Source organism: Ornithorhynchus anatinus, chromosome 18 (assembly GCF_004115215.2).
Source record: "Ornithorhynchus anatinus isolate Pmale09 chromosome 18, mOrnAna1.pri.v4, whole genome shotgun sequence".
Classification (NCBI taxonomy): domain Eukaryota; kingdom Metazoa; phylum Chordata; class Mammalia; order Monotremata; family Ornithorhynchidae; genus Ornithorhynchus; species Ornithorhynchus anatinus.
The window spans coordinates 28,890,830-28,914,273 of NC_041745.1; the positions used below are offsets into that span (position 1 = coordinate 28,890,830).

Here is a 23,444-nt window from a genome sequence, read left to right on the forward strand (position 1 = left end):
TTAGCTCTGTTGTCCCTTAGGGGTCTTCATTCTGGGAAAAAAACAGACCAGAAGCAGTGTGTCCTAGTGAAAAGAGCCTAGGTTGGGTGTCAAAAATTTATTTTTTTATTTTTATAATGGTATATGTTAAGCGCTTACTATGTGGCATACACTGTACTAAGTTGTAGAGGTCCTGGGTTCTAATCCCTGCTCCATCACTTTGATCAATTAATCAATCAATGGTATTTTTGAGCACTTACTACGAGCAGACCACAGTCCTTAGCACTTGGAAAAGTACAGTACAACAGAATTAGCAGATACGTTCCCTGCCCATAATGAACTTATAGTCTAGAGTAGAAGACAGGCATTAAATAATAACCAATTTATAATAGGTAATTTAAAGATATGTACATAAGTACTGTAGGGTTGAGGGTGGAGTGAATATCAAATGCCCGAAGGTCACAGATCCAAGGGCGTAAATGACACAGAAGGGAGAGTGAGCCTGGGAAAAGAGGTCTTGATTGAGGAAGGCCTCTTGGAGGAGATGTGATTTTAATAAGGCTTTAAAGGTGGGAGAGTGGCGATCTGGCATATATTCATTCAATAGTATTTATTGAGCGCTTACTATGTGCAGAGCACTGTACTAAGCGCTTGGAATGTACAATGCGGCAACAGAGACAATCCCTGCCCAGTGACAGGCTCACAGTCTATATGGAGGACGAAGGAGTTCCAGGCCTGAGGGAGGATGTGGGCAAGGTGTTGGTGGTGAGATAGACGAGATCGAGGTACAGTGCGTTGGTTGGCTCTAGAAGAGCAAAGTGTGCGGGTTGGGTTGTAGTAGATCAGTGAGGTGAGGTAGGAGGGAGCGAGATGATTGAGGGCTTTAAAGGATGGTCAAGAGTTTCTGTTTGATATGGAGTTGGATGGGCAACCCGTGGAGGTTCTCGAGGATTGAAGAAAATTGAACTTTTTTTTTTGTGGCAAAACGATCTGTGCAGCGGAGAGAAATATGGAGTGGGGTGGGGAGAGACAGGAGGCACAAAGGTCAGTGATGAGGCAGATTCATTAGTCAGGGCAGAAGAGGATAAGTGCTTGGATCAGCCCCTTGTCTGCTGTGTGACCTTGGGCAAGTCACTTAATTTCTCTGTGCCTCAGTTACCTCCCCTGTAAAATGGGGATTAAATCCTCCTCTCTCTGACTTAATGTCTGAGCCCCACGTGCGACAGGGACTGTCCAATCTCTTTAGCTTGGGTCTTCCCCAGCTCTTAGAACAGTGCTTGGCGTATATTAAGCCCTTAACAAATGCCATTAAAAAAAAGAAGAGTCAAAGAAGAAACAAAGGTACACGTTCTGCAGTGCAGCTTGTAGATGGGTTCATTCACGGCGGGGCAGCTGGGCAGAACCAGGCGAGTTTTGCTCAGTAGTGGGGTCGGGGATGGGAGAGTCGTCCTTCCTCCTCGCCCGCTCACCCCACGTCACAGTGGTCGGATGCCCACTGCCTGTTCTGCTCCCTCCTCTTTGTCTTATCTCTTTTTGTTTGTTTGTTTGACGCTTTATCTCAATACTTCTCTTTCTATTTGCTAATCACACATGGGATTCTCTCCTTTTAGCCTTGAGCTTGGGTTGCCACCTTGAGTTCCCTTTTGACACCAATAGGGAGGCCACCCCCTCCCCAACCTACCCCTCCCACCCCTGCTTTGTAAAAATGGCATTTGTTAAGTGCTTACTATGTGCCATGCACTGTACTAAGCACTGGGGTAGACAAGCTAATCAGGTTGGACACAGTCCATGTCATATGTGGGGCTCCCAGCCTTAATCTCTGTTTTACAAATGAGGGAACTGAGGCTCAGAAAAATTAAGTGACTCTCTTCAAAACCCTCCTGAAATCCAACCACCTCCAGGAGGCCCACCTTGATTAACTGCTCATTCACTAGCAATTTTGTACATGTAGATGTACATACTCTGAATACTGATTTACTCCTCTGTTCTTTTTTTTTTTGTCTTTTCCTTCCTGTATGTACATTGTTTTGTGTCCATCTGCCTTTTTGGATTGTATGCTTCTTGAGGGCAAGAATCAATCAGTGGTATTTTTTTGAGCACTTCCCGTGTGCAGAGCACTGTACTAAACGATTGGATGAGTACAGTTCAACAGAGTTAGTAGACACAATGCCTGTCGTCAGAGACCTTTCAGTCTATGGGGATCGTATATGTTTATTTTTGACTTTCTGTTGTCCTAGTGTTTTGTTTTGTTTCGTCTCTCCTTAGGTGTCCTCTCTCCCCCTTTTCATTTTTAGATTCTGAGCCTCCTGAGGACCAGGTACCACGTTTAATTCCCACCTGTGTATTCCTTTTCTAGCCCTCAGTTTAGTGCTCTGCACACAGTAAGCGCTTAATAAATACTACAACTAGTATTGTACTCCCCCAGGTGATTAGCACAGTACAGTGTACACAGTAGGCACTTGGTCAGTCAGTGGTATTTCTTGAATGCCTACTACCTGCAGAAGACTGTGCGAAGCACTTGGGAGAGTCTTGTCTTATGCTGCCAGGTCGCCTCCGACCTGTAGTGGCTCCATGGAAACCTCTGCCCCAGAGTGCCCCACCTCCATCTGCATTTGTTCTGGTAGTGTATCCACAGAGTTTTCTTGGTCAAAATACGGAAGTGGTTTACCATTGCCTTCTTCCATTCTGTCAACTTGAGTCTCCACCCTCGACTCTCTCCCTTGCCATTGCTGCCCAGCACAGGTGAGTTTTGACTCTTAGTAGATTGCCTTCCACTCTCCACCCACTGCCCAAGCTGGGAATGGAATGGTTAAGCCTCTGGTTGACTCTCCCTAAACTCTACAGATGCGATCCTGACAAATAAATGACTTCCCCGTGCTCCTAAAATGCGTCTACAGGGAAAGATCGCCTACTGGCATCTCAGAGTGGCCAGCTCTTTTTCCCCTTTGCAGACATGAACTTGAACTTCCTTGTTTTTCTTTCCTCTCTCTGGCTTATCCCTCTTGCCCTTTCCTCTCTGTCTTCCTCCTCTCTTTCTTTCTTTTCTTCTCTTTCTCCCTCCCTCCCTGTCTCTTCTACCACCAGTCTCCCAAATTCTACCAAAATATGCCCTTTTCTCCTTGGGAGAATAGGGCCTGTTATTGATTCTTCCTTTACTTTTTTTGTATTTGTGCCATAATGCAGAATAGCACAAACTTCAACTTTCTGCTCTGCTGTCATCCTGGGACCTCTAGGTCTGACTAATAGCTGTGTTGGTGGACACGAGGGAAAGTTGAGGTGAAGGTGGTTTTCAGTCACGAGGTCCTTTATGTGAAGTTTTTATGTGAAGTGTGTTTCCTCATTACACTGGTTACCAATGTCATCATTAATCCCCACGCTCCCTAGACCCCAAACTAATCCTGTTCCGATTCTTTATATTGTAGCCTTCCCAGAACCTACATGATTCGACGATAGATGATGAAGCCATAGCTAAGCAGTTGCAGCTTGAAGAAGACTCAGAGGTAATTTTTTGTTTCTTTTTTTTTAATGGAAGTTGTTAAGCATTTACTGTGTGCCCCGAACTGTACTAAGCAGTGGAGGAGATACAAGCTAAACAGGTTGGACACAGTCCCTGTCCCCAATGTGGCTCATAATCTTAAGCCCCGTTTGGCAGATGAGGTTAGAGTCCCAGAGAAGTGAAGTGACTTGCCCAAGTTCACACAGCAGACAAGTGACAGAACCGGGATTAGAACCCAGATGCTCTGATTCCCAGGTTTGGGCTCTTTCCACAAGATTATTCCTTTCAGTTTACTCTCGTACAGTTTTCAAATAGGTTTTTGTTGGTTTTTTTGAGGTGTTTTATTCTTATGCTTGCCTCTTCTCTATTCCTTATTACCGGCTTCCTTTGATCAGTACAGACTTTGTACACTGGAATCGTCTAGCAGAGAGCAGGGAAGTTCCCTGGACGGGTATTGAAAAGGCATTTTTCTACCAGTTTTCCCATTCTGCCAGGTAGTAAATTAATTAAAATACGGGCAGAAGTAGGTCAAGCCAGTGCTCTTAGTAAAAGTCTTTTTCACTGAAAAAATAGAAACGTCTAATCCTCTGTGAAATATTTATCTGTGAGCTCCTCAAGGACAGGGAAGGTTTCTAGCAACTTTACTGTATTGTTCTCTTCAAAACGCTCAGCCCACAGTAAGCGCTCAGTAAATACCATTGATTAATTGAACGTCTGATTTAATGTTCTCATCCGTAAAGCTGGTTCTCAATTCTGCTATCGAAATGGTTCACTAACACTTAGGAAAATAACTAGGAAGCATTATTTCCGTTCTTCACATGCCATCTGAATTGTCCATTGATCTTCTGACTTGCCCTTTCATTTTGGGTCTTTTTTTTTTTGCGGGGAGTAGTTGGAGAGACAACTGCATGAGGATGAGGAATTTGCCAAGACGTTGGCTCTGCTGGATGAAGCACCAAAGAACAAAAAGGTTATGTATGCGGTTTATTAGAGGACCTCTTTTCACCCCCTCAGATTGGATTTCCCCAGTTCGTCCAGATTAGTGAGGTTACCGTCAGTACCTTTTTAGGGTTGTATATTGAGGATGTCCTTCGTCATTTTCGAGGGTTCACAGATAAATTCAAAGCTGAAACTGTCAGCACAAAGCAAGCAGCTTCAGGAAAGGGAGTTGCCAGTTTTGGAATTCAGGATCCTGACTGCAAGATGACTTCACCCACGCTCAGCGTTTTGGGAGAGGTGGCACTTCCTTTCTGTGGCCCCTCCTAAAGGACTTTGGGGAATAAGCAGACTAAGTCAAGGGACAAGGGGCAGTCTTGGATATTCCAGGACAGTTGGTCACCGTAACATGGAAGGAAGTGAGGAATCCGCTGTATTTCCAGGACAGTGGTTTATTGGTCTGTAGAAAGCAAGATTCATTTTATACGTAGAAAGCTGTTTGATTTCAAACTGGCAGTGGACTCAGAAACATAAATCTTAACCAGCACATTTACTTGAAAAGATACCAAGATATTTGCTCTCTTAGGATGAGAAACAGCATCAGAAGTAGTGTTTAAATGACTATCCAGGGAAGTATCCCACTTCCTGTGCAAGTTTATTGTCTGTCTTGCCTGCTAGATTGTAAACCCCTTGAGGGCAGGAATCATGTTTACTTATTCTGTTGTTCTCTCCTGGTGAATTTGGGTCTTAGGAAGCGGGGGAGATTTATTCCTTTTGCCTTAAGGTGGCAGGTCTCTGTGCCAAACCCAGATAATTCTCTCCTGGTTTTGAATGCACATGTTTTAATTTCAGTACCCTGGTAATTGATAAAACTGCTTTTGAGATCCCGTGTGGCATGGAGGAAAACAAACTGGGTATAGACTTTGGCAAGCAGGCTGGAATTCTTCAGATACTTTTGGCAGAAGTGCTTTTAGCTCTCCGTGAAACAAGCTGTGATTCCGTAGATACTTTGGATGGAAGTTTCAGCTCCCCATGAAACGGTCCCTTAAAAAAACCTGTCTCAGTGTCTTCACCAGACAGGATGAAGGTATAACCCAGGGATGGTGTAATTTGAGGAAATTGGTAATTACCAATTGGTTATTGGTAATGTCATGCGCCAGGGCTTGGCTTTACAAATTGAAGATGGTGTCAATTATTGCTTGGCTCATGCATAGTTGACTTTTTTTTGTATTTGCTTAGGCTCGAAAGGATTCAGAAGAGAATGAGACATTTTCCTCTAAGAAAACTACTCCAAGCAAAGCAGAAAAGCAAACACATTCTCATAAAGGTATTTTCTGTTGAAATAATCAATTGATGGTATTTACTTTGTGATGATGATGATTATGGTATTTGTTAAGCGCTTACTGTGTGCCAAGCACTGTTCTAAGCACTGTTTCATATAATAATGTTGGTATTTGTTAAGCGCTTACTATGTGCCGAGCACTGTTCTAAGTGCTGGGGTAGACACAGGGGAATCAGGTTGTCCCACGTGGGGCTCACAGTCTTAATCCCCATTTTACAGATGAGGTAACTGAGGCACCGAGAAGTTAAGTAACTTGCCCAAAGTCACACAGCTGACAAGTGGCCGAGCCGGGATTCGAACCCATGACCTCTGACTCCAAAGCCCGTGCTCTTTCCACTGAGCCACGCTGTGCAGAGTAGTGTACTAGCACTAGGGAGAGTATCAGAAGAGCGACCGTGGTCGTCTCTGGCTAGGACTACACCGGTAATGAGAGACTGTAGATTCCTTAGAGGCTACCATGCAGAAGGCAAACCGTTCCAAGATTTGTTGAGCATATTTTGTTGTATCTTATTCTCCCAAGCGCTTAGTACAATGTTCTGCACATAGTAAGAGCTCAGTATATACCATGGATTGATTGATAGTATTCTTGTGGTCTTGGTTTCCTATTCATTTGCTAGAATGGATCACACTCTTGACATTAATATGTATTGGTCAAGGACCACGTAAGGTGTTTGGAATCAATCAGTGGTATTTATTGAGCACCCTGTCCCACCCCACCCATAGCAATTACGTACACAGCCTTATACTCAGTTGCTTTCTCCTACATGGAATTTTGTTTAATGTCTGGCTCCCTCCCTAGATTATAAATTCCTTGAGGGCAAGGATTGCATCTCCTTACTTTATTGTACCTGTCCATGCTCTGCACAGAGGAAGTGCTCAACAAATACCCTTGATTGATTAGCTAGCTACCCAGGGAAGGGAAAATATTCATAATAATTTGGCTCTCTTGAAAATGTAAGCTCCTTGTGGGCAGGGAACTTTTACTACTTTGTTTTTTACTTCCCAAGCATTTAGTACAGCGCTTTGCACCCAATGGGCGGGTGCTTAGTAAGTACTGTTATCATTTCTACTACTGATTCCAATCCTGATAAGGATGCCGTTGAAAACAAGCCATAAGAGCAAGGAAATGCTCTTCACTTTGTGAAACAGGAAGGTGTGGCTTTAGGGAAATGGGAAATCAAGGGCTGAGCAAGCTTTCGGGACTCTGTGGAGGCTCTGGCCCAGGCTAGCAAGGAGGGCCCCACATGGACCCCAAGAAACTTCTGCCTTTTTTTATGGTATTTAAGTGTCAAGCACTGTTCTAAATACTGGTGTAGATACAAGTTAATCAGGTCAGACACAGTCCCTGTCCCACATGGGGCTCACAGTCTAAGTGCTGTAATGATGATGACGATGATATTTGTTAAGTGCTTATTATGTGCCAGGTGCTGTTCCAAGTACTAGGGTAGATAAAGGATAATCAGGTTGGACACAGTCCTTGTCCCACATGGGGCTTACAGTCATAATCTCCATTTTACAGATGAGGTAACTGGAGCACAAAAAAGGTGACTTCTGTAAGGTCGCACAGCAGACAGATGGCAGAGTCGGGATTAGAATCCAGGTCCTTCCAACTCACAGACCTGTACTCTATCCAGTAGGCCACACTGCTTGTAACTAAGAGAGCAGGTATTGAGTCCTCATTTTGCAGGCGAAGTAACTGAAGCATAGAGAAGTGGAGTGATTTGCCCAAGGTCACACACAGCAGACAAGCGGCAGAATCGGGATTAGAACCTAGGTCCTCTGACAGCCAGGCCCGGGCTCCTCCCACAGCGGAGCCGCCCTTCAATGTCGCTGACTGCCCCAGAGTTGTTGATCCATTTTCTACCTCTTCTTCCCAGGAGGCAGAGCCCGATTTTCAGACGAAAGTGAGAATTCCAGGCCGGGGGAACAAATTAAGCGGGACAGTTCGGGAGGATGTCGGTCCCCCCAGCCCTCCATGGGTCAAGTTGCACACGGATCGTCAACTAAGCTCCCCTTTCCGAACATGAGCTCCAAGCTGGCACTCCTGAAACAAAAAGGAGAGAGCGAAAAGGAAAAAGGGGCTGCTCTCGGGAGAAAAGGAAAGACAGACTTCGTGAAAGAAGAGACCAGATCTCCTAAGAAAAGTAACGTTTCTTCTTCCAAATCAGAGGTTGGTTGCTTTCTGGGTCATTGGGGTTGGCCGGTGAGCGAGGTGGATTTCCCTTTGAGTCGTAACTTGGATGCCAGCTGGCTCTTTCTTTACTTGGAGAGAGCCCCAGCGAAGTGGTCAGTATTCCCAAGGCAAATAGCTCAGGTGTTTGACTTCAGCTGGTAGGCCCCGTGGCCATCCTGATCCAAAGTAGTACACGGTCAATAAATACAGTGGAAGGAAGGAAGGAAGGAAGGAAGGAAGGAAGGAAGGAAGGAAGGAAGGAAGGAAGGAAGGAAGGAAGGAAGGAAGGAAGGAAGGAAGGAAGGAAGGAAGGAAGGAAGGAAGGAAGGAAGGAAGGAAGGAAGGAAGGAAGGAAGGAAGGAAGGAAGGAGATTTGTTGAAGGAAGGAAGGAAGGAAGGAAGGAAGGAAGGAAGGAAGGAAGGAAGGAAGGAAGGAAGGAAGGAAGGAAGGAAGGAAGGAAGGAAGGAGATTTGTTTCTGGGCAACTGGTCTTTCTTGGGAGCCCAGTGGTTTGGGCTACTTTGGTGGAAACTGAACCCCTTCTTCTCCTCCTCTTCCCTCCCCAGCCCTCATCCTGCTGTTTAGACCCATAACCCCCAGCTGGTGCTGGGCCAGGAGGGTCCTGCTCCCTAAACAGATGCCTAAACTTCTTGGGGAAGGGAGATGACACCCCCTTCCTGCTGCCCTTTGAGCCTCAGCAGAGGGAGATTTTCCCTGCTGTTTCCCCGGAGCCGTGATTGGTGGTGTGCCCTGGGGAGTGGGTGTCCTGCTCATGAGTCATGGAAAAACATCTCAAAGGGAAAATGGGTATTTCTGGTGTCAAGAATGCATAAATCTGTTTTCCTGTAGGGTTTTGTTTTTGTATGTTTTTTGAGCTGCAGATGTGGTCTTGTCCTCCAAATGCTTTTTGAATTTCCAGACTAGAACGGTCATTGTCCTTCCCGGGTCCTTGGGATCTTGGAATGCAAAGACTGTTTCAATTGTCCACCATTCTCTATCATTGCTAATTTGAGAAACTGAAAAGCTGCTGTGCTTCGGATGCTTCTAAAGGGTTGGATGAGGTAGTGTTTGCGGGCAGATGCATTTCTAGGGACAATTGCCTCATTGCTTCCCAGTTTCCCTCTCTGTAATATTTATCTGGATTGGCACACCTCTTCCTCCATCAGGATTGTTAGGTGTGATGCAGGGAAATATTTTCACTAAATGATCCTGAACCTTTTCTCAGGACTTTCCAAAACAGAACTACTTGAGTCATTTGGGTCAGCGATTGTAGCTTAACACTGATGTGGGCAGATTTTAACATTAAAATGAAGAACTGAATGAAGTAAAGAATTATTGTTTTAGTTTCAGGTGTTGTGGTTTTTTAAATGAATCAAACCTGGGGACTCATGTTTTACATCTCTTTTACACATTTCTGATGAGCTTTGTGTGTATTAAACAGTGTAAAGCAGAAGTTTGACTATTTCTTCGTTTGCTTGTTTAAAAAAAAAATCTTCTCTCCGTCCCCAAAGTCTGTAAGTCCAGAAGATTCAGACAAGAAACGCACTAATTACCAGGCTTATCGAAGCTACCTGAATCGAGAGGGTCCCAAGGCCTTGGGTTCTAAGGAGATTCCACAGGTCAGTCTCAGCGTGACTGCTGTGAAACGTACTCTGTGTGTGTGTGTGTGTGTTTGTGTGTACACACTAGATCTAAGGTGGTCCCACAGATAGAGAAGCAGTGTGGCCCTACTGAGTAGAGCACAGGCCTGTAAATCTGAAAGACCTGAGTTCTAATCCTGAATCCACCACTTGTCTGCTTAGGGTAAGTCGTTTCACTTCTTTGTGCCTTAGCTCCCTCATCTATAAAATGGGAATTCAGACTGTGAGCCTCACGTGGGACATGGACCGTGTCCATCCTGATTAGTTTGTATCTACCCCAGGGTTTAGAACAGTGCCTGGCACGTAATAAGCACTTAATACCATAAAAAAGCCCCAGCGTGGTTACTGACAGATTCTATTGAGTGGGCACGTGCTAGTTTTCTCTCCATATGTGAGTGTTGAAAATACTGAGGCAATAGTGATATATATACCAGTGGGCTGCCTTTCAATGGTCTTTTCCTCAGACCTCCGCATAGCTTGGTCCATATTTTCGAAGTCCCAATCCCACAGAATCTAAATCAAAGGGAGCAAAAATGGGATTGGCATCTAGAATGCTGGGCCCCCATTTCTGGTGTGAAGGAGAGTCCTGGCTTGTAGCACAATTCAGCGTCCTGCAGTTAGAGAAGCAGTGTGGCCTATTCCATGTCCCACGTGGGGCTCACAGTCTTAATCCCCATTTTACAGATGAGGGAGCTGGGGCACAGAGAAATGAAATGGCTTGCACAGGGTCACACAGTAGGTAAGTGGCGGAGCTGAGATGAAAACCCAGGTGCACTGAGTCCTAGGCCCGTGCTCTTTCCACCAGCCCACCCAAGTTTAAGATGGGGCCCCAGTGCCTGCTAATTGGAGCTTGGTGACTGAAAGAGTTCTACCGTCGGCTTTGAGGCACTCGAACTGCTTGTCCCATCCTTTCTCACCTCACTGATCTACCACAGCTCAGCCCACATGCTCCACTCCTCTAGCCTCCTGGAGGTAGGTTTTTGGGAGAACCTAGAAGTTGGAGAGTGCTGTAGTCTAGTGAAATGGAGAAGCAGCATGGCCTAGTAGAGAGAGCATGGGCCTAGGAGTCAGAAGGACTTGGGTTCTAATCCCGGCTCTGCCACTTGTCTGCTGTGTGACCTTGGGCAAATCACTTCACTTCTCAGTGCTTTATTTACCATCTGTAAAATGGAGATTAAGACTGTGAGCCCCACGTGGGACAGGGACTGTGTCCACCTGATTAACTTGTATCTACCCCAGTGTTTAGTACAGTGCCTAGCACATAATAAGTGCTTGATAAATACCATTAAAAAAATTTGGGAGTTCTAGGCAGGAGGAATAGTATGAGTCAAGTCACAGAGGTAGAAGAGTCAAGAATGAAACACGGTTTACTGAGTGCTTCCTATATGTAGAGCACTGTACTGAGCGCTTGGGAGAGTACAAATCAACAGAGTTGGTAGACACATACCTTGCCCACGATGAGGTTACAGTCCAGCACTTAGTTCAGTGCCTGAAACATAGACCTTGGCCAAGTCACTGAACTTCTCTGTACCTCAGTTATCTCATCTGCAAAATGGGGATTCAGTACATGTTCTTCCTCCTGTTTAGACCGTGAGCCCATTTGAGACCTGATTATCCTGATAATCAGCTCACAGTCCATAGTAAACCCTTAACTCCCCAGAGCCCTCCAGAACATAGTAAATGCATAGCAAAGAGCATTCACAAGACTGTGTGTGGTTCTGTTTCATAGGGAGCTGAGAATTGCCTGGAAGGTTTGACATTCGTCATCACGGGCGTCCTGGAGTCCATTGAGCGGGACGAGGCCAAGTGTTTGATTGAGCGACACGGAGGGAAGGTTACGGGCAACGTCAGCAAGAGGACAAGCTACCTCGTCATGGGCCGGGACAGTGGGCAGTCCAAAAGCGACAAGGTTTGTTGGGGTGTGCATGGAGGGGTGAGACTGGGCTGGGCAGGAAAAAGGGGAGGGGAGAGCCTGGACCTGGGAGTCAGAAGGATCTGGGGTCTTAATCCCTGCTCCATCACTTGCCTGCCGGGTGACCTTGGCAGGCCACTTCCCTTCCTCTGTGCCTCAGTTCCCTCATCTGTAAAATGGGGATTAAGATTGAGCCCCATGTGGGTAATGGACTGTGACCAACCTGATTAACTTGTATCTGGCCCAGGGCTGAGTACATTGCCTGCCACATAGTAAGTGCTTAATAAATACCTTTTAAAAGAAGGAAAAAATGGGGTGAAGTTGGGGTTCACCGTGACCGACCAGCCGCGGCCTGCCCAAGATCTGGATGGTGTCTGCTCTCACCACCTCCTGGGCTATGGTTGACATGGGGTGAGGTCGCTTGTCCCCAACTCTTTTTGGGAGCCGGGACTTGGTGTTCCCAAAACGGGTGACTTGATATCAATCAGTGGTGTTTATTGTGTGCTTGCAGTACATAGTAAGCACTTGGGGAAGTACAATGTGATAGTTGTTTTGTTTTTTTTTTAAATGGTATTTATTAAGGACTTTTGTGCCAGGCACTGTTCTAAGCACCGGGGTAGATACAAGATAATCAGGTTGGACCCACTGCCTGGCCCCTGTGGGACTCATAATCTTAATTCCCCATTTTACAGATGAGGTAACTGAGGCCCAGAGAAATTAAGCGACTTGTCCAAGGTCACACAACAGACAAGTGGCAGACCTGGGAATAAAATCCAGGTCCTTCTGACTCCCAGACCTGTGCTCTAGCCACTAGGCCATGCTGCTCTGCGACCTCCTTGCCCAAGGAATTTACAGCCTGTGGGATAGGTGGATAGGAAACCAAATTACAGAGAGGGGAAATCGCAGAGTGTAAGGATATGTATGTCAGTCAGTCATTTGTATTTATTGAGCACTTACAGTGTGCAGAACACTACTGAGTGCTTGGAAGAGTACAGTAAAATAATAAACACACACATTTCCTGCCCACAGTGAGTTTACAGTCTAGAAGACTGTACGTGCTATGGGGCTGGGGTGAGAATCATAGTGCTTAAAGTGGTGCAGAGAGAGGAGAGCAGAGGGGATGCAGAGGGGAGAACGGATAGGGGAAATAAAGGGCTTAGTCTGGGAAGGCCTCTCGGAGGAGATATGATGTCAGTAGGACTTTGAAGGTGGAGAGCGAGGTGATCTTTTGTGTGGCAAGAGGGAGGGAGATACAGACCCGAGGGAGGACGTGGACAAGGAGGAGAGGATGGCGACGGCAGCGGGAGAGGCGAGATTGGGGTACAGAGACTGGGTTGGCTGTGGAATGGAAATCAGTCGTAGGGAAGCGGAGCTCAGTGACAGGTCGTGCCAGGTCCCTTCGCTAGAGGAAACCACACAAGGGTCTCCTTGGGCTGAATTTCCAATCGTTTTAGGCCTCTGCTTTGGGAACCAAAATCATCGACGAGGACGGTCTGCTGAACCTGATCCGTACCATGCCCGGCAAGAAGTCCAAATACGAGATGGCAGCAGAAGCTGAGGTCTGGAATGGCGCCGTTTGTTTTCTTGGTCCGCGGTCCACTGGCCTTATCCCCGGGACTCGGCCAAGGCTCGCCTCGGGCTGGGGTGGAAGACCGCCCGCACTTGCCCCCCTGCTAACAAATATGAGCTCACCTTCCCCAGAGAGCTGGAGGGGCTTGCTCTAGAAATGCCTGGTGGGGTTTCATTTTTTTTTAAATCATTCTAACCCAATTGGAAGAATCAAGGCACGTTGTAATCTATCAGTTGACGGTATTTATTGAGCGCTTATTGTGTGCTGAGCACTGAACTGAGCGCTCGGGAAGGGACAGTACAGCAGAGTTGGTAGACGCGTTCCCCGCCCGCCTCGAGGTTACAGTCTAGAGGGGGAGTCAGACATTAATATAAATTATGGGTAATAATAATTAACTGTGGTATTTGATAAAGCATTTACTATATGCCAGACACCGTTCTAAGCGCTGGGGTAGATACAAGTTAACCAGGTTGAACACAATCCATGTCCCACATGGGGCTCAGTCTTAATCCCCATTTTACAGAATAAAGTAACTGAGGCACAGAGGAAGGGAAGTGACTTGCCCAAGTCTCTCCTCTCTTCCCTCCCTCTCTTGCTCAGATTTCATTTCCTAACTATTAAGGTCAAGAAAGAAAAATCAATACTGGAGAAGACGCCACAAAAAGCCAACCAGGGCAAGAGGAAAGCTACCCCCAACAGGAAGGAGAGTGGATCAAAAAAGGGCAAATGGACGCCAGAAGAAGATGACGTCCCAAACGCCTCCAGAAAGGACACCAGCAGCTCTAGAAAAGGCCTGGACTTCCAACAAATGGCCGGGGAAGAGAAGAAGGGCGTCTCACAGGCCGGGCGGGTTGCCGACCCAGGCAAAGCCGAGGGTTTGCTGTGGGTAGATAAGTACAAGCCCACCTCTCTGAAGACCATAATTGGACAACAAGGGGACCAGAGCTGTGCGAACAAACTGTTGCGCTGGCTCAAAAACTGGCCCGGGACCTCACCGGAAGAGAAGAGACAAGGTGAATGTATAGCTTTACTCGTTCTCTATGTGTCAATTTGACTGGTTTTTGTTTTTTTCTTTAACAGTTATTAAGCACTGACTATGTGCCACTGTTGTAAGCAGTGGGATATATACAAGTCAGTCAGGACGGACACAGTCTCTGTCCCACAAGGGGCTCACAGTCTTAAATCCTCATTTTCCAGATGAGGTAACTGAGGCCCAGAGAAGTGAAGTGACTTGACCATGGAGACGCAGTAGACAGATGGCGAAGCCGGGACTAGAACCCAGGTCCTTCTGACTCCCAGGCCTGGGCTCTACCCACTAAGCCACGCTGCTGACTCGAGTGCAGAGGCGGGGGGTCTTGGGGGAGCCTGCATTCTGGGTGGAAGAGTTTCTTGGGGGGAAGCCTTCCTGGAGGAGGTGGGGGTCTCAGAAGGACTCAGAACTCCTTTCTACCAATAAGCGTTCCTGGTAGGCCGGCTTCATTCTGTGACGTTTGTTCCCACAGCCAAGTCCAGTAAGTCTGTGGGCAGAGATGACGGCTCCAGTTTTAAGGCCGCGTTACTTTCAGGCCCCCCGGGAGTTGGCAAGACCACCACGGCTTCTTTAGTGTGTGAGGTGAGTGTTTGAAGTCCGCCATGTCCACAGGAAGGCATTCGTACCATGGAATTTCCAGAAGTCAAATCTGCCAGTGGAATGTTTGCGGGCCGTGTGCGGTTGGGAGATTCGGCTGGAGAAATCGGCATCCTGCCCGCTCAAGTTGTAGAAGGTCTCCCTTCCCCTCCTCTCCGTCCACCGCCGGCCCCTGCTCCGGGCGCCGGACGGAGGAAGGACCAGCCTAACCCTGCCCGGCACACGCTGAGTGCCGCCCTGACTCCACACGCAGCAGACCCACCAAAAGGGGAGAGAGGCTGAAAGTGTCCCACTTCCTTAGCCTCCTGCGTGAGTCCCTCAGGCCTGTCCAGGTGGCTTTTTGCCCCTCGCCCTCTGAGGGGGCCGAGGCTGAGGTAAGGTGCCAGCTGCCTACAAGGCAAGATGAAAACTCAGGGCTTGGATTTGCTAAAAGTTCCAGCTTCCGGGGACTGGCACCTTCTCTTCCTCCTTTCTCAAGACGTATTGAAGATTACAAAGTTAGGGAGGATGACAGGAAAACAGCTGTTCGAGTGCCTTTTAGTTTGGTGGGAAGGGCCAGCCTTTTGGAGCTAGGAAATGCCGCCGCGGTTTTAATTTTGGGGATGGGGCTGCCTCATCCCCCCGCCCACCTTGGTCCAGCGCAGGTGGGGCTAAACAGGAAATTTGAGGAACTACCATGCCAGCCTCGGTTCCTCTCAGGCCTATTGGACCCGTGTCTCTCCTTGGGGGCTGGAGCAGCGGGCAAAGTCTGGAGAGAGGTGGTGGTGGTGGGGCTGTGGATCCTGAGCTGCCCCAGCCCCTCCTGCCGGCCTCGTGGAATTTTTTCTTTTTTTAACTTGGTATTTAAGTGCTTACTATTTACCTAGCACTCTACTAAGCGCTAGGGTAGATACAGATTAATCAAGTTGGTCCCTGACCCACATGGGGCTCCCAGTCTTAATCCCTATTGTACAGATGAGTGAACTGAGGTAACAGAGAAGAGAAGTAACTTGCCAGGGTTACACAGGAGGCCGTTGGCGGAGTCGAGATTACAGCCCAGGTCCTTCCGACTCCCAGGCCCGAGCTCTTTCCGCCAGGCCACACCGCTTCTCCATCTGTCCATCTGTGGCAGGTGCTCTCTCCGTACCGGTAGACAGCGGTTTCAGCACCTTCACAGGGTAGCCTCTTGTCGCTGTTAAAAGGATGATTCATATTGCCCCTGTGGCTTCCACATTGAGTTTCCTTGCCCTCCTTCTTGAATTGAATACTGCATAGTCATTGCAGCTACTGTTTGCAAGGAAGCAATATTTCGTAGAATGGTTTGGCTAAATCGTTTTTCCAGATCAGTCTTAGTGAAATCTATCCCCCCATCCTTTTTATGGTATTTGTTTCGGGGCAGATGCTGTACTAAGCGGTGGGGTAGATACAGGCTGATTAGGCTGGACACAGTCCATGTCATTTTACAGATGAGAGAACTGAGGCACAGAGAACTGAAGCGACTTGCTCGAGGTCACACGGCAGACAAATGACAGAACTGGAGTTAGAGCCCCGTCAGATCCTCCGACTTCCAGGCCCACCCTCTTTCCACTAGGCCACACTGCTTCTAGAAGGCCCCATCTTCTAAGTTTTGAGCCCGTTGTCGGGTTGAGATTATCTCTATTTGTTGCCAAATTGAACTTTCCAAGCACTTAGTGCAGTGCCCTGCACACAGTAAGCGCTTAATAAATACGAATGAATGAATGAATGCTTTTTCAGTCAAGGATGAGGTTATAAGCCAGGCTGACATAGACATAGGCACAAAAGAGGAGACAGCTCTTTTGGCATATTTTAAATAGGAATTCGATAAAGGCAGCTTCACCCCAAAGAGACGGTGTGATTCTCCCCTTCCCTCTGAATGTTTGTGTTGCTGATTGGTCATGGGAGAGTAATGGTGATTTGTTTCCAACCAGGAGCTGGGGTACAGTTTTGTGGAGCTGAATGCGAGCGACACCCGAAGTAAAAACAGCCTGAAGGAGATCGTGGCCGAATCTCTGAATAACACCAGCATTAAAGGCTTCTGTTCCAGTAGGTGACCTTTGGAAGTATTTGTATGTAAAGAAGCAGCTTGGTCTTGTGAAGAGAGCCCGGGTCTGGGAGTCCCAGGACCCGGTTCTAATCCCGGCTCTGCCACCTGCCTGCTGTGGGATCTTGAGAGTCAGTCACTTGACTTCTCTGAGCCTCAGTTTCAGCATCTGTAAAACGGGGATGAAAAACCTGTTATTCCTCTTACTAAAACTTTTAGCCCCATGCGGGAGAGGGACTGTATCCGTCCTGATTAGTGCAGGGCTGGCACCTGTAATAATCATTGAACAAATGCTATTATTCTTTTACTTGAGATCATTTAGGGAAGAAAAGGTCATTTTATCCTCGGGAGGGGTTAGGTCCGACTAGAGCTTCTCGAGGGAGAATCGTGAATGGCAGTGGCATTGACATAGTAATAGTGGTATTTATTAAGGACTGAATCTGTGGCAAGCACCCTATTGAGTGCTGAGGTAGACACAAGCTCATCGAGTTGGACATAGTTCCTCTCCTCCACTGATGCTCGACGTGGCACCCCAAGCAGCCGCGGGGAGTTAGGAGAGCACAGAAATCCACCATCCAGATGTCCCTGCTGAGGAGGAGGAGGAGGAGGAGGAAGATGGAGAAATAACTGTGGCATTTGTTCTGGCACTTATTAAGCGCATACTATGTGCCAGGCACCGTTCTAAGCACCGGGGTGGGTACGAGCAAATCAGGTTGGACGTAGTCCCTGTCCCACACCCCCATTTTGAAGCTGAGGGAACTGAGGCCCAGGGAAGTGACGCGACTTAACCAAGGCCACACAGCAAACAGGTGGCGGTGTCGAGATTAGAGCTCAGGCCCAGGATCTATCCTCTAGGCCACGCTGCTTCTACATGAGGCGGAGGGAGCGAGGGGGTGGTCTGGGGCCAGGGGGCCGGGGCATGGCTGGGGGAAAAAAAGGAGACGACAGCAAGGACAAGAATGCTGTGTGCGGTTCAGGGGAAAGCACGATGGCTTGGGAGAATGGCTACGTACTTTTGCCCTTTAGATCAGTGCCCACATCCTGCCACTGGCATAGAGTACCCTCCCTCCTCATATCCTACAGAAATTTACTCACGGCCCCCTTCAAAGCTGTATTTGAAGACATGTCCTCCAAGAGGCCTTCCTTGACTAAGCCCTCCTTTCCTCTTCTCCCGCTCCCTTCCGCCTCACCCTGATTTGCTCCCTTTGTTCATCCCTCTTCCCAGCCCTACGGCACTTATGTACCTGTCATTTATTGATTTATATTAATATCTGTCCCCCCCAACTCTAGACTGTAAGCTCATTATAGGCAGGGGATGTGTCTGTTTATTGTTATACTGTACTCTCCCAAGCGCTTAGAATAGGGCTCTACACCCAGTAAGCCCTTGGTAAATAGGATTGACCGACTGACTGACTACCTGATTCCCGTCGGCTAGGTGTCATCCAGGCCGGGGGCGGGAAACACGCCCTGATCATGGACGAGGTGGACGGAATGGCAGGCAACGAGGACAGGGGAGGAATCCAGGTAACGGCTTCTCGGCCCGCGTCGGGGAGAGGCGTGGGCGTCATGGGCGGAGCAGCTGCGCAGGAGAGGGGTGCCTTGCCGAAGGAGTTGGGGGGCTGCTGGCAGAGGAGGCCGAGGTTGAGCCGGGGCTCCCATACTGGCCAGAGGCCCCGGAACCTGCGCGACCATCGGGTAGAAAGAGAGCCGCTCAGTTCTCCCCTGGGGGATGTTCTCCATAGCGACGGGGTCCGGCCGGTGAGGGGTGGAGGGGCCCGCCGGCGTTCTCAAGTTGGCCCGTTGACCTTTTCAGGAGCTCATCGGCCTGATTAGACAGACCAAGATCCCCATCATCTGCATGTGTAACGACCGGAACCACCCCAAAATTCGCTCCTTGGTCCATTACTGCTTTGACCTTCGCTTTCAGAGGCCCCGCGTGGAACAGATAAAGGTAGGATACCAAGGGGGTTTCGGATCTCTCTCTCCCTCCCTTTCCCGTTGTGTGGGGTTGGAGAGGCAGCACCTCATTTCTTTGCGTTTGGTTCTCCCCCTCCCTTCTGCGTCGCCATTGCAGTTGGATCTGCACTCCTCATTCACCCTTCCCTCAGCCCTACAACCCTTATGTCTGTATCCGTAATTTGCTTATTTACTTTAATGCCTGTCTCTCCCTCTAGTCTGTGAGCTCGTCATGGGCGGGAGCCTCTCTATCGGCTCTGTTATATTGTACCAAGCACTTAGTACGTTTCTCTGCACTTAGTAAGAGCTTGGTAGATAGGATCGACTGATTGGAAATATGCCTGATTTGACTGGTGTGTTTCAGGGAGCGATGATGTCTATTGCGTTCAAAGAGGGGCTGAAGATCCCCCCGCCTGCGATGAACGAGATCATCTTGGGAGCCAACCAGGACATCCGGCAGGTGCGTGACCCTGCTTGGCTGCCACCCCGCACTCCCGTCCCACCCGCCACCTGTCCGTCCTGATTACCCCAGGCACTTACCCCGGTCTTAAAAACGGTGCGCAGCAAGGGCGCTGAGTAAATACCACGATTAGTATGATACCCGCCACCGTTTAGTTCGCACAGACCTGGGCGTCAGAAGGACTTGGGTTCTAATGCCGGCTCCCCCGTATATCTGCTGTGTGATCTTGGGCAAGTCACTTCATTTCTCTGTGCCTCAGTTACCTCTTCTGTAAAACGGGGATAAAACTGTGAATCCCGTATGGGGCAAGGACTATGTCCAACCTGATTAACTTGTATCTACCCCAGCATTTAGAACAGTGCTTGGCACTTAAGTAAGTGCATGGAACAGTGGATAGAGCCCAGGCCTGGGAATCAGAAAGTCACGGCTCTGCCACGTATCTGCTGTGTGACCTCGGGCAAGTCACTTCACTTCTCTGGGCCTCAGTTCCCTCATCTATAAAATGGGGATTGAGACTGTGAGCCCCACATGGGACAGGGACTGAGTCCAACCTGATTTGCCTGTATCCACCCCAGCGCCTAGTATAGTGCCTGGCACATAGTAAGCACTTAACAAATGCCGCCGTCATCATCATCAAGTGCTTAGCAAGTACCACTTTCATCATAGTCATCGTCATCATTTGTTCTCTGCCCACACCAAGCTTGTGTTCTTGTGTCTCTCAGGTCCTACACAACCTCAGTATGTGGTGTGCGAAAAGTAAGGCTCTCAACTATGACCAGGCCAAGGCTGATTCCAACAGAGCCAGGAAGGATATCAAACTGGTAAGAGAAATGATGCCGCTCTGGTGCCCTTTTCCGCCTCCCCCCCCCCCCCCCCCGTTTCCTCCTTCAGTCAGGAGTGGAAGCTCAATGTGGGCAAGAAACCCATCTACCATTTCAGTCGTACTCTCCCAAGCTGTCAGTACAGTTTTCTGCTCACAGTTAAGCGCTCAGTAAATAACACTGATCATCGTTTTTCAGCTGTCTTTATGCAGAGCACTGTACTATGCTCTTGGGAGACTGCAATACACCCAAAAGATTTAGTCCCTTAGGAGATTATAATACATTAGAGGAGTGCAGACAAATGATTTACAATCAGTGGCAACAGGAGGGGGGAAAGTAAGGATGTACACATATATACATAGTCATATTTGTGGGAAATTATACTTATTCCCGTATATTTTCAGTGCTAAAATTAGTGGCCTAGTGGAAAAAGCATGGGTTTGGGATCTAATCCTGACTGCCAGGTTTTTTTTTGCAGTTTGCCCTTGGGTAGTCACTTCCCTGTGCTGCAGTTCTCCTGTTATCCCTCCTACTTAGATTGCAAGAACCATGCAGGAGAGGGCAGGAGAGGGAAGGATAGATGAGAGGAAAGGGGAAGGAAAAGTGAGGAAAGGCACAAGGAGCTTGTAATGCAGTCAGAAGTACTTAGAAATATTAAAATAAATGTTAATGTGCACTTGAAAAGTAGATCTGAAGTTTTGAGGATGGGTAGAAATAGGTCAGAAAATATAAAGCTAGTGGATTTATACGTCTTTGGGTGGGATGAGAATGTGAAGGCTGCAGGGCGTTGACATAATTCACTGTAAACTTAAGGACAGGGAATGTGTCCCCTAATTCTGTTGTATTATACTCTCCCAAGCACTTAATACAGTGCTCTGCACAGATTTGAACACTCAGTAAGTGTTATTGACTGATAATTGAATGCAGCAACGAGTGAGTGCATTAAGAGTGAGAGATGCCTTCCTCTTCTGTCCTCTTTTCCCTTTTTTTTCTCCTCTCCTATTGCTCTACTTCTTAGAAGACCCATATACTAGCCTCACTCCTGTTTTAATGGTACAAAAGCCATGCCCAAAATGGGCCATTTTGCGAGGAAATACGCTAAGCGTTGTTGCAGTCAGACTTGGAGAGGTCTCGGGTTTGGTTTCTCTCCATCCTGTTAAGACTTGGGAGTCATTCCAGAAAGTGTTCGTGATGGGCAGGGGACGTGTCTGCTGATTCTGTTGTGTCGCACTCTCCCAAGCACTTAGTCTAGCACTGTGCACATAGCGCTCAGAAGATACCATTGATCGATTGACCACACGGAGGGGCCCGGACGGTGTGAGCTGGGGCCCGGCCCACTCTTTGAACGTGCTGCTGTCTTTTCAGAGCCCGTTTGATGTTGCCCGGAAAGTGTTTGCGGCTGGGGAGGAGACGGCTCACATGTCCCTAGTGGACAAATCGGACCTGTTCTTCCATGATTACAGCATCGCACCCCTCTTTGTCCAAGAAAACTACGTTCATGTGAAACCCGCGGCCGCCGGGTGAGTGACGGGGGGTGACTGCCGGCCTCGGGATGGGCCGGAAGCCAAGGACGGGGCCCAGTCCCCTGGGCCAGGGCCTGTGCTCATCCAGACTCTTTCTTCCCTCCAGGGGAAACATCAAAAAGCACTTGATGCTGTTGAGCAGAGCAGCGGACAGTATATGTGATGGAGACCTGGTGGACAGGCAAATCCGCAGCAAACAAAACTGGAGCCTCCTCCCAACCCAGGTACCACCAGACTGCGAGTCTCCCAGCCTTGCCTGTCAGCCACGGCTCGCCTTTCCCCGCTGCCCGGCCCACGGCCCCCGGCTGGTCAGCCAGCCCTCCCGCCCCGCAGCTCCCCCAGTGACCACCACCACCTTGCTGTCCGTGAGCCGTGATTGGTAGCTGTGCTTTTATTCGGGCCTCCGGACAGGGCTGGGCTGGGAAGGGCCGGGCAGCGGTCCCAGCCCTGGAGTCACGTCAGAGGAATCCATTTCCGGGCTAATTCCTGGGCTGACCCGGCCGCGAGCCGCCTCTCCGGCTTGGACCCTGGCGACGGAACCGAGTCCGGAGTTAGCGTGGGAGGTGACGGTGGGGGTGGGTAGGGCCGAGACTCACCCCATCAGCTGAGCTTGGACTCGGGCCTCCAGGCTCAGGAGAAGGTTTTCCAAGTACCAAGTGAGCGGGCCGGGCCCGTTCCGGGACTCGGAGCGGTGCTGGGTTATCGGCTCCCGAGAGCGGGCTTGTCGCCTTGGCCTGCGTCCCCGGCTCTTCCCCTTCCTCCGGCTCTTCCTCCCCCGGAAGCTGCCTTTGCTCCTGTGGTGCAGGACGTGGCCTCTGACCCCTCCCTCTCTCCCACCCCCCTTCTCCGCTCCCAGGCCATCTACTCGAGCGTCCTCCCCGGGGAGCTGATGCGAGGCTACATGACCCAGTTCCCCAACTTCCCCAGCTGGTTGGGGAAACACTCTTCCATGGGCAAGCACGACCGCATCGTCCAAGAGCTGGCCCTGCACATGAGCCTGCGGTAAGGAAACAAACCGGGCCGGTTCCGGGTCCTCGCCTTCCGCCGGCTCCCGCTCCGGTCCCCGCGGAGGTGGGGGTTGAGGGGTGGGACGGCCGTGGAGATTTCTCAGGTGGATGGCGCGATGGGAGTTTAGCTTGAATCATCGGGAGGACTTTTGTGCTGGAGGACAAAGGAAAGGGAGTGCACACTGGTTGGGAAGAGGTTTCTCTGAGTCGGTCTGCTGTCGCTGGGGTGGAGAAGTGGGCTGCTAGTGTTTTTCCGGGCCGACTGAAGGCGGCTGCTTGGGGCTCAGGGCCGAGAGCGACCCTGCCCTCGGACCATTCCGGCCGTGGGGAGGGGATGAGGGGGCTTTGCCACGTGGCTTCCCCCATGCGCTTTCAGGAAAAGAAGAGTGAGGTGGGGTAGCAGGGTGGGGGCTGTGTATAAGTCCTCCCCACCATGGCCTTTTAGTCCCTCAAAGCCAGAGAAGCAGCGTGGTCTAATGGATAGAGCACGGGCCTGGAAGTCAGAAGGAGCTGAGTTCTAATCCCCAGTCTGCCACTTGTCTGTTGTGTGACCTTGGGCGAGTCGCTTCACTTCTCTGGGGCTTAGATAGTGCACCTGTAAAGTGGGGATTGAGACTGGGAGCCCCATGTGGGACATGGATCGTGTCCAACCTGCTTAGCTCGTGACTACCCCAAGCGCTTAATTCAGCACCTAGTAAGTGCGTAACAGATACCATAAAAACAATGCCGCTTTGCCTTCTGCAGCACTTTGCTGTGACCAGGCCTCTCCTGGAGGCTCTTGGCTTGGGTACCGCCCCCGCCACTCCCCACCTCTCTCCAAGGACGGGTCAGAGCTAGGAGCCGGGAGCGAGTCCAGCTGCTCCCCAAAGCTGCTGGGACTCTAGCTTTCAGGGTCCTTTTGGGAATGTCTGTTGGAGCTTGAGCACGCTGGGCAAGATGGGCCCGCCCTGCCCACTGGCAG

General features: G+C 49.3%; 1 protein-coding gene across 2 annotated transcripts in view; it reads left to right on the top strand.

Moving 5' to 3' along the window:
* Positions 1 to 23,444, top strand: part of RFC1 (replication factor C subunit 1) — a 55,069-nt gene that overhangs the window by 27,964 nt on the left and 3,661 nt on the right. For both annotated transcript variants that reach the window (XM_029046497.2, XM_029046498.2), the window contains 17 exons: positions 3,402 to 3,479; positions 4,368 to 4,445; positions 5,651 to 5,738; positions 7,631 to 7,923; positions 9,438 to 9,545; positions 11,296 to 11,475; positions 12,933 to 13,037; positions 13,671 to 14,061; positions 14,551 to 14,660; positions 16,604 to 16,718; positions 18,152 to 18,240; positions 18,530 to 18,667; positions 19,037 to 19,132; positions 19,855 to 19,953; positions 21,319 to 21,473; positions 21,583 to 21,700; positions 22,333 to 22,478. In XM_029046497.2, the coding sequence (XP_028902330.1) occupies positions 3,402 to 3,479; positions 4,368 to 4,445; positions 5,651 to 5,738; positions 7,631 to 7,923; positions 9,438 to 9,545; positions 11,296 to 11,475; positions 12,933 to 13,037; positions 13,671 to 14,061; positions 14,551 to 14,660; positions 16,604 to 16,718; positions 18,152 to 18,240; positions 18,530 to 18,667; positions 19,037 to 19,132; positions 19,855 to 19,953; positions 21,319 to 21,473; positions 21,583 to 21,700; positions 22,333 to 22,478 (2,387 nt within the window). The remainder of the gene's footprint in view (positions 1 to 3,401; positions 3,480 to 4,367; positions 4,446 to 5,650; positions 5,739 to 7,630; positions 7,924 to 9,437; positions 9,546 to 11,295; positions 11,476 to 12,932; positions 13,038 to 13,670; positions 14,062 to 14,550; positions 14,661 to 16,603; positions 16,719 to 18,151; positions 18,241 to 18,529; positions 18,668 to 19,036; positions 19,133 to 19,854; positions 19,954 to 21,318; positions 21,474 to 21,582; positions 21,701 to 22,332; positions 22,479 to 23,444) is intronic.